The sequence below is a fragment of the Austrofundulus limnaeus genome, unplaced genomic scaffold (genome assembly GCF_001266775.1).
Source record: "Austrofundulus limnaeus strain Quisiro unplaced genomic scaffold, Austrofundulus_limnaeus-1.0 Scaffold68, whole genome shotgun sequence".
Lineage (NCBI taxonomy): Eukaryota > Metazoa > Chordata > Actinopteri > Cyprinodontiformes > Rivulidae > Austrofundulus > Austrofundulus limnaeus.
In genome coordinates this window covers 1154979-1165403 of record NW_013952470.1, presented here as the reverse complement: position 1 = coordinate 1165403, position 10425 = coordinate 1154979, and the positions used below count along the sequence as shown (strand labels likewise).

Below are 10425 nucleotides of genomic sequence, written 5' to 3'. Positions count from 1 at the left end.
GTCCAGGGGTTTACGTTCCTGGAAAATTTAGTAAAAGATCTACTCAAAACTCTGATTTGAAGAACATTTGACCAAATTCTTGGGTTTAATAAAACAACATAAAATCAGTATTTTATGAAGGGAGAACCCTGAAAACCAGACTTTAACCTGAACTTTATCTGAGATCAGAACTGAAACTTCCATTCTCCTAATTTTGTTTTCTATTTACACACTGAGCACCAGTAGTTAGTCTTGACTATTATAGTTTTATCGAGAGGCGGTTATCTCAGAGTGGGCATTTCTACAGTGTAAACACTGATTGGCAAACCCTAACCCTGGCCTTAACAGTAATCCAACCAGTCTTTTGATACCCTCGTAGCAAGCTCGTAAAACTAACTAAATAAATGAAAATCCGATGCTAGAGAAGTAAGCTGGGGATATCAAAGAAAATAAGTCTTTTGACAGAGGTTAATATTTATCCAATAACAAAATGCCTACATGACCTTCATCCAATCAGGTGTGGTCCTTGTGAAATGCCTACAATGACATGCTCATCCAATCATGTTGCGCTTAATTTTGCTCCTCCAATCAGGTGTGGTCCTTGAGTAACACAGATTTTTGCTCGTCAAATCAGGTGTGGCCCTTGAAAAACACCTTCCTTTGGAAACACCTACTTTGTCTGCAGACATACCAACCTGGTTTTATCATGAAATATTCTCTGCATCTTAAACACCTCATGTAGAAACAAAGCAGGATGATAAACACACAGAACAAGTTACTTTSAAAYGCTTGAATAACCAKTGATTATTCTACAGACTAAATCAACTATAACCTGATTAAAGTTATGTCTAATATTTGTGGTACCCCCTAGATGTACGGATCCCTTAGCGTATGTCTATACTGCCTATGGGCCGGCCCTGAGGTCTCCTGTATGTGTAAAAAGAAACAAAAACAAAACAGTTCTTTGTTGAATCTTTTATTCTTTCACTCTGAGTTCAGACTTCGTGCTGGTGTGGGAGGTCCGATCGAGGAGGAAGCGGCGAGGAAAGGGGAAAAGCCAGGCGGTCGGCGGGGAGGACAAGTCCRTTCCCGCTGAGGAGAGCAGCAGATCCGAGCGAAGGAAAGCACAACTTGCTCAGTGGAGAGAGAAGTTTGTTCAGAATCTGGAAAGTGCCGGGTTGCTCATGGAAAAGGTTCCACACTTTATTCCTGATAAAGATTTTTAAACGTTGAAATAATTCTCGACTTGTTAGTCAAAAATAAAAAAACATTTCTGTTGTCTCTGTTTTCTTTAGGAGGAAACAGCAAATGAGAAGAAAACAATTCACTTCCTTAAAATCAGTGCCCCGTGGGATGTTTTGGTGTGTTATGCTGAAGAGCTTTCCCTCAGAGCTCCACTGCAGGTCAGTGATGCTGCAACGACGTTTGGACCTCTGTCTGAAAATATGTCCTCTAGGGGGMAGTAAAGGCTTAATACAGTAAATGCACTGATTTAGTTATTCACTGTTGTGCYCTTTATGGCATTTTTAAGGCAAATTCTTGACCTTTTTGTAAAACAGTATTTATCCCAATTTGTTATTATATCTAAAAAGCATTTTTGGTCAATAGATCCATCCATCCATTATCTTCTACTTGCTTCCTTTCATGGTCRCAGGGAGATAACTAGAAATACAAAAAACAACTATATATTTTAGGGTTCTAAGAGAAAAGAAAATTCTGAAAACAGTAAACATTTTAAATATTTTATGTTAGAATAATAATAATAAAATGTTTAGATTTCATTTAGCTTTTCTCTCACAAAAGTTAATCTTTTTAGTCATATGTATACCCACAGAAACATTTACAGAATAATATATTGAATGGATTTAAAGCATAAGAAACCCCCATTTTTTAGGCATATATACAGTAAATTACATAAACTATGTGACTTCTAAATATCAAAATTACTTTATTTTTCGTTTTAAAAAATGCATTTCATCAAAATAAAATTGTGTTCGCAAAAAGGAATTGAAAAAAATAGTTGTTCATTTTGAGTTTTTATTGTTTGTTGGCTCTCAGGCCCAGCAACATCTGAACCTGAACACATCAGCTGTGRTTTTAAAAAGACTGTGCATACCCAACATAATGATGGAATCTGTGCCAAACAGGCCTTTGGACTATTACACATGTGCCTTTCGCAAATCCAAGATGAGCAGGTGAGCTCAGGTGAACTTTAGTGAACAGTGGGATCGTGTCGTGAAAATATATTTTTTAAAGAAAGTTCGCTCTCTTCAGATTTCTTGGCTTTGAAGACCATGAGGCGTACTTCACAAACACGCAGAGACACCGTATCGTAAGTAAGACCAACGTAACASTTCACTGTTTTGTTTTGTTTTCTCACAGAGCTGACAGTGTTTGGGTTTTCTTTCAGGTGTATGAGATTTTAGCTCAGACGGTTTACGGTAAAAGGAAGAAGGCTGAGGTTGGTGTGGAGAGATTGGTAAATGAAGGCGCCTACACAGCAGCCTACCCTCTGCACGAGGTGAAGTATTATTATCTGCACTTTYGTCTCCATCGTTTCCTCCTCTRACCGTGTTTGGTTTTCCGCAGGGCCCCTTTCAGCTTCCGAGTTACGAGATCCGTCCTGACGAGCTGAACCAGAGGCAGGTTCTGTACTACTACTGGGCCCGCTGGTGGAAGTGGTGCAAGTACCAACCACTGGACCACATCAGGGAGTACTTTGGAGAGAAGATTGCGCTYTACTTTGCCTGGCTGGGTACACTTMCTRTTTACTTACTTTTATTTTCTGGTCAGAACCAAAACAATTGTTTGGAGATTATTTATTCTTTCTGCTTTCAAATAAATAAATCAGTTCAGTRGATGTTATGCAGAGACAAATACACAATACTCTACTCAAAATAAGTTCCCAGGTTTCCTCTCTATTTTAAAGTGCCTTTGACATCAAATTTTTRTGATAAACGTGATTGCACTTTTRGAAAGATAACAAGGATAACATATTGCAAAAGCAATTTCACACCACTGAGATGAACAGTTGTTGAGATATTTRTATGTGAAGTAACAGKAAGTGATGTCAAAGGGGAATGTCTGCATGTAAACAGAGCATTGCTACAATGGCTAACAACTCAGCCAGCAGGGAATTTTCTGATGTTTCTTTAGATGATTTTAGTCCGAAGAAGAGTCAGAGTTCAAATAATATAGTTTTAACAAACAAAGACCAGAGTGTTGTCTTTCTTAAAGAGTTCCYCTTTGATGTCACTTCCTGTTTCACTTTAGCTAAGCCAAATTCAAAGGAAAATATGCCAGTTATGAGACAAAATGGGTTAAATCATATGTTTTATGACAATTTTCCTAAATATGAAGATATTTTCTTTGACTTTTTGTRTTTGAAGGATAGGCATGTCACAAGCACTTTAATGTTTTCATCAGTTAAAATACCTTTTACTTACCTTCTTAGTATGGACGATGCTAGTTTTTATTTACTATTTTTGTCTCTCTACATATTGATTTAATTTTCTTTTAAAAATCTGACATGTTTTACCTGCATTTTAGATTAGGTTATTTATTTATGGATTTTTTTGTGAAGGTAACACTGACTCCCCAAAGCACAGTAAAGTGTATAGTGCTGTTTTATAAACACCATAATAAATCACAGTTAGTAGAAAAATGTAAATGTTTAATTCCCTGAACGTAAGCTTTCATAACATATTTTGATGTAAAACACATGATTCAAGCCTTCAGCTCCACCACACTGTTTGGTAAATCGTTTCAAAAACACCCACATTCCACAGAAATTGTTCTTTTTTTCAGATGTGAGTGTTTTATGCGGAAACTCGTTAAATCTAAATGGATAAGTTCTGCACACAGTGACAGTGCAAAACACGAGGACACATTTGAGACAATAAATCTATTATCTCCAGCTTGAAATGTGCAGCATTCCAGCATCAAACATGAGTGCAGCTGGGTAAATGGCACATCCTCTCCCCTCGCTACAACTGAGAGCTGCAGTCTAATGGAGCTTTGTGTCCCTGCAGGTTTCTACACAGCCTGGCTGCTGCCTGCAGCCGTGGTCGGAACCCTGGTCTTCGTGTCCGGAGTCATGTCCATGGGGTCCAACACACCAGCGTGAGTCTGCAAACTTAAAAATAGACAAATATAAAATATAGAGAATCGGTAGGCTGTAATAATTACCCGATACAAGGTTATTTTCTCTGTTTTTACATATAAGCACCAGTTTTGTTCAGGCAGTTAGGTGAGATTTGATAAACTTGTTCCTGCAGACTGAATGGAGCCGTAACAGTTCAGAAAATTTTGTGCAGATATAAGATTATTATTGATCTTCTGAGAAAGAGAGAAAATAATTATATTACTGCTTTTCCTCTATGGGATACTATGGTTTCTGGGAAAATAAACATTTATTTTTCTCTTATTTACAAATAAGGATGAACACAGCCAAGTGCAAGTTTGTAAAAATAGATTTTATTCTGTAACTAAAACAAGCTCTAGATTTATAGTCTGTGCAAATTGATTTAAACATATTTTTTCTATATTTCAAAGAAACTGTTCAAGGAAAAAATCTTTTATAAACAATCTACTAAATTTTTAGTTCTCAGAGTAACATTCTGTAACTAAAACAAGCTCTAGATTTATAGTCTGTGCAGATAGATTTAAACATATTTTTTCTATATTTCAAAGAAACTGTTCAAGGAAAAAATCTTTTATAAACAATCTACTAAATTTTTAGTTCTCAGAGTAACATTTATGAGTATATTCATGGGCGTAATTTGAAGTGGAGTTTAGGGGGGTTATGCCCCCCACAATAATTTTATCCAGTCAGTGTAACCCCCCCAATAAAATTACATTATTTGCTCTAACACAATAGAAATGACTTGGGTAAGTACACAGCTGCAACTCTCTTGTCTTTAAGTTACTTTGACTTGATTTCAAAATTTACGATGTCATTTACAATTGCTGAAAATGACATGCAGGGTTTTAGTCTGCTCTCATCATTTTACAAATGATTACAAATTATTATTATACAAATTATTCAATAAAAAAAATAGACAGAGAGCATACCCCCATCCCCAACCCAATGGTAGACCTAAAGTTACACCCTTGAGTATATTACATATTTATATGTTTGTGTGTCAATCGACAGTGAGGACATCTGTAACAGTGGAGCTAATTACCTGATGTGCCCGCTCTGTAAAACCTGTAAGTCCTGGAACATGTCGGACATCTGCACCATGGCYAAGGTAACAAACATCCAGCTTTTCAAACAGAAACCAGCTCGCTTCAAACAAACTGAAAGCTCAAGAGCTGAACTTCCTGTGTTGCAGCTGGGGTACCTGTTCGACCACCCAGGTACCGTGTTCTTCAGCGTGTTCATGTCCTTCTGGGCCGTAACCTTTCTGGAGTACTGGAAGCGAAAGATGGCGACTCTGGCTCATCACTGGGACTGCATGGACTTCCACGAGGAAGAGGTCCTGTTGCTTTAATATGAGCATCAGCAGACGGATGTAATGTGTTTGAACTCTTTGGTATTTAATGATCAAAGGACGTGCTGGAGTCACAAAGGAAACTTATTGCAGATTGTTTTAAGCACTTAGTAGCAAACACTAATGGCTCCAGTTCAAGGGTTACTTTGAATTTTGTAYATCATTTAATCCTTTTTATTGAGAGTGTATAAAATGCAGCAGATTTACAGCAAAAWCACATTTTTGCATATTTAAAAACATTAAAAAGAAGCTTGCTGTGTTCTCTCAGGAGCGTCCTCGTCCAGAGTTTGCTGCCATGGCCCCAACGATGGAGCAGAACCCTGTAACTGGGGTCAAAGAACCCTATTTTCCAGAGAAGACGAGGCTGTCCCGGATGTTTACTGGCTCCATGGTCATCATATTGATGGTGAGTCATTGCCTTTTTAAAGATGATTATTTGTAATGAAGCATTTCAAAATGAAATCTTGTTTCCTGTTATGTCACTCTGAACTCAAATCAAACTTTTTGTGATTTACAGCATGTCTTGTACTTGTAGTTTACCCAGACACCAGCATTTCATCAAAAAATGCCAAAAAGTTAATTTTATAAGTTGGGTTATGAGTATAAAAGCTTTAAAGCTGTGATGATGGTGTCATCAGCTGCTTTTGCATCGTTTCCTAAACTTTTATTTTTGTTTTTTGTTTTTGCATTAGTTAGTTTTAATGAAGAGTCTTGTGTCTTCTGAGCTTTTCCTTTTGTAACCTTCAACACAAAGAGGACTCAGGTTTACACCTGGTGTCCGTTCTGCTAAACAAACACTGTGGTGAGAACTGAAACCTTTTCCTGGTAATGAATCCAGGTCATGTGCCCACAGGGTTAAACATGACCTGATCGTTTTAGACAGGCTCTGTAACTTCTTCACGGACACAGAAAAGAGGATCCGATGTCCTCCATCCTCCTAATGACAACAGTGATGGTGTTAGAGATTTGAAAAAACGTCACCTGAGAGACTGAAGTTGGTAAATTTCTTTAATTTAAACCTGCTTTCACCTGTAATCAGGGGCGGAGCCAGGGGTGGCCAGGGGTGGCCATGGCCACCATAGACAAATCTTTGGCCACCCCATTGGCCATAGATTTGTCTATGGTGGCCATGGACAAATCTTTGGCCACCCCATTGGCCACCCTGCTGWAYACACCCCTTCCACAGTGAAACAACATTTAGGGTAATAATCCTCCTGAACAGTTGGAGGCAGTGTTTAATAGTTTGAAACATCACCAAGCTCTATCGCTGAAGAAAAGTAATGACAAGGAAGTGATGACTTTCTTTATATACAGAACATATTCCTGTAATCTGACTTATGGTGTCAACTTTTGGACTTATGATGACAATTTTTTTTGTCACCATAACAGTGTCATATTATGTTATGAAGGCTGCATGATGCTCTGTGTTTATTATGCGTAGACCTATCACTAAATCAGAAAAAATGAAACACCGCTCTAAATTCACTAAATTCATTGGGTAAAATTTGTAATGTTAGTTTTAAACATGCAGTTGAAGGTCATCATTATTTGGCACAATGGCATGTGTTACAATTAAAAATAAATCAATAAACAATATAAAATTAAAAGGCACCCCTAAAGTCATTTGATATGATTAATTGTGACACATTAATTAATCTTATCTCAGCCAAAGCAGTGAGTTTAAAAACAGGGTGATGGAACTAGTTTAATGAAAAATCTGTCTCTGAAATAATTAAATCAAGTGTTTATTTAAGTAGGTAAAAGTATGTTTAACAACCTGGTAAAATACATACACCAGAATGCAGGAAATGGCATCTATTTCATCCAAAATTTTCTGGGTGAGGACCCCCAGACCCCCCCAACAGTGTGTCCCCCCTACTTTTAAAATGGTTCTGATGCCTATGTTCATAAGGTAGTCACTGCCTGTATAAGGACATAAGGAAATGACCAAAACACAAAGATCTGCAGAAACTTTCAAGTAAAACATCATGTAATTTTGCTGACCACCCCTGTGTGAGTAGTGGTCCCAGTCTGCCCACCCCTGGGAAAAATGTCTGGCTCCGCCACTGCCTGTAATGTGATATTTACACTCCAATTTAAGATTCAGTTTGAGCTCAAGCTAGTTTTCAGCAAATAGAATAAAACAAAATATGTCGACCATTCAAACACGCAAACCAATGTGTTTTATAAAACTTTTTTATATAAATTCAATTCACTACAGTTTGTTTATATAGCGCCAAGTCACAACAGATTTTGTCTCAGGTCACTGTACACAAAAAACAATAAATCTAAAGAAGCCAGCAGATTGTGTTGAATCACTTCATCACAGTCTCCCATCCTGAGCAGCACACTGGTGACAGTGGAGAGGAGAAACTCCCTTTTAACAGGAAGAAACCTCCAGCAGAACCAGAACCAGAACCAGGCTCAAGACAGGCGATCATCTGTCTCGACTGTTTGTGAGGACGGGAAAGAGACACAGAGAATCACAGAGGAACAATAAGAAATCATTGTAGATAATTTCAAGAAAATGCTTAAAGAGGACATGTGCAAAATCCACTTTTCTAGTCATTAAATGCCTTTTTTGTGTGTATTTGGAGTGTCTAGGAGTGCAGAGAAGTTTAATTTAGTTTCTCCCGGTGCTGCTTAGATATCTTTATATTCTGTTTGGGTCATATTTTTCATCCCTTTCAGTTTTGTCAATTCTTTATTACGTTTTCTGAACTATTACATCAAATTATTTGCGACAAAACTGTCAAATAAGGTCTGAACTTACCAACTACAGTTTGGTGGTCCTCATTCTCCTCTGGCTCTGAGTCCAACATGTAAGGCTGGACAGACRAGTCTTCTGTTGTTGACACTTTTTAATTCATTTGTAAATAAAAGGTTTCTGCACTTCTGTCTGCCAGATAGTCATAAACCCCTCTATCAAACTAGAGTGGACCGCTCTGGAAGCTGGGGTGTGGGTGGGTGGGGAGRGGTTTGGTCTGAAGTGCCTTGTTTGGATTTAAAGACACAGCCTCAAAATGAGTTGATCTGAGACACACTTCAGAAAAGAGGTGAAAGAGGGGATTGTGGAGTTACAATAAGGAGGAATTCAAACCAAAGCATTGCAGTTCCACTTTATTTAGACCCCAACTGAAGGATTTAAAAGCACAATATGTCTCCTTTAAGTGTGGAGTTGCTGCAGGGAGTGATCGCTCTTATTAACTATCCCTGCAGTTACTTTGTGTTCAGGTCAGGGAAAAGCTCAGCCAATAAAAGAGACACAAAAGTACCAAAACTGCTTGTAAAAGATTACCCAAAGGAAAGGTTGAAGCTGGATTTTTCTAACAGCAATGTGGAGTTGGATCAGAGGGCTGCTCTTCTCATGGCTCAATAAATGAGCCACACTGGATGTCACCACTAACATTTCGATTTTTAAAAAAAAAAAATTTGTCCTCAAGTCTTTTTTTCACCGTTATCATTTGTTCTTCTCAGCTGTGTGTGGTGATCATCTTCCTGGTGACTGTCGTCGTGTGTCGTGGTATCATCAGCGTGATGATGTATCGTACTGGGAGTCCTGTGCTGCGAACAGAGGTATTACACATCTGCAACCGCAGAAGACGTGTACATTTAAATTTGGTTTTTCATGTCATATGTCATGATTTTCATTAGAAAATTGAAAATAATGCTACATCGTTACAGAATATGATAGAAAGCGCATTTGTGTTTGTCTGTGGTTAACATTTACTGTGAGCTCGTTCCCAGGCAGGGACCATAGCCAACATCTCCAGCAGTGTGGTGAACCTGGGCCTCATCCTGCTGATGGGGCAGGTTTACACGGCCTTAGCTGAGCAGCTCACAAAATGGGGTAAGAACCAGTTCTGTTCTGTAAACCTTTAAAATGAATCGATTCTTTTAGTCAAATCGCTTTGTTCATTCTGCTAATTACCACACTCGCTTGATGCTTTCTGATGGAAAAAATAAAAGTAAAGACTTACCTTTGTCTTTGTATTTGTGTTGCAGAGATGCACAGAACTCAAACTCAGTACGACAACGCTTTCACCTTCAAAGTCTTCATCTTCCAGTTTGTTAACTTTTACTCGTCTCCTTTCTATGTGGCTTTCTTTAAAGGAAGGTAAGACAAAATTCACTTCCAGGAAACATATGTTTAAAACGATTATCCCATTATAACCAAAAATGTCCACTTCTTTGCGCGATTAGGTTTGTGGGTTATCCTTCGAACTACGGAACGTTGTTTGGGATGAGAAACGAAGATGTAAGTCTGTTGGTTCATGCTTTGGAAATGGATTGAAAAGAAAAGTGAAARGTTTGTGCTGTTCTTTTGTAAGATGGCTCATCTGAGTCGTATTTGTGTGCCTGCTTGTTACAGTGTGGTCCTGGTGGTTGTCTCATCGAACTGGCTGAGCAGCTTTTCATCATCATGGTGGGGAAGCAGCTCATCAACAACATCCAGGAGTTTATTTTACCGTATGTGGCTACAGCAGGGTTTTCTGTTTTACTTTTATGTCCTCAGTTTCCAATCCAAATGATGGATTTTGACGTTGTTTTCATGACTGCTTTATAATGACGTTTGTTATCGTCTTTCTTCAGTAAAGTAAAAGCGTGGAGCCAGAAGAGAGCTTTTGCCAATGTCCAGGGGGGTAAAGAATCCCACGAGCCTCAGCGCTGGGAGGAAGACTACAAGCTGGTGCAGTGTGGGGGCCTGTTTGAAGAATATCTGGAAATGGGTAACCAGATATCACTTCATCAGCTTTGAAGTGATTGCTTAATTCAGAAACCAGTTCAGATGTCAATGATAGAAACCAGTATGTTTCGTTTCTTAAAGGGGCAATATCATGTAAAATCAGATTATTTGAGTTTTATCTCATGTTATAATGTTACACTCTCATCAAAAACATGCCCAGAGTCTTGCTTTGACTCATTCATGCATGTTTGAGAAATCCTGCAG

The 10425-nt window shown here is 38.3% G+C and overlaps 1 protein-coding gene across 6 annotated transcripts in view; it reads left to right on the top strand.

Annotated features, from left to right (window-relative positions):
• Positions 1–10425, top strand: part of ano11 (anoctamin 11) — a 20556-nt gene that overhangs the window by 3978 nt on the left and 6153 nt on the right. For all 6 annotated transcript variants that reach the window (XM_014010378.1, XM_014010375.1, XM_014010376.1 and 3 more), the window contains 16 exons: positions 979–1172; positions 1275–1382; positions 2038–2174; positions 2254–2311; positions 2390–2500; positions 2569–2734; positions 4011–4101; positions 5135–5231; positions 5316–5459; positions 5743–5880; positions 8952–9050; positions 9222–9324; positions 9480–9591; positions 9678–9732; positions 9847–9944; positions 10068–10204. In XM_014010378.1, coding sequence (XP_013865832.1) covers positions 979–1172; positions 1275–1382; positions 2038–2174; positions 2254–2311; positions 2390–2500; positions 2569–2734; positions 4011–4101; positions 5135–5231; positions 5316–5459; positions 5743–5880; positions 8952–9050; positions 9222–9324; positions 9480–9591; positions 9678–9732; positions 9847–9944; positions 10068–10204 — 1848 coding nt within the window. The remainder of the gene's footprint in view (positions 1–978; positions 1173–1274; positions 1383–2037; positions 2175–2253; positions 2312–2389; positions 2501–2568; positions 2735–4010; positions 4102–5134; positions 5232–5315; positions 5460–5742; positions 5881–8951; positions 9051–9221; positions 9325–9479; positions 9592–9677; positions 9733–9846; positions 9945–10067; positions 10205–10425) is intronic.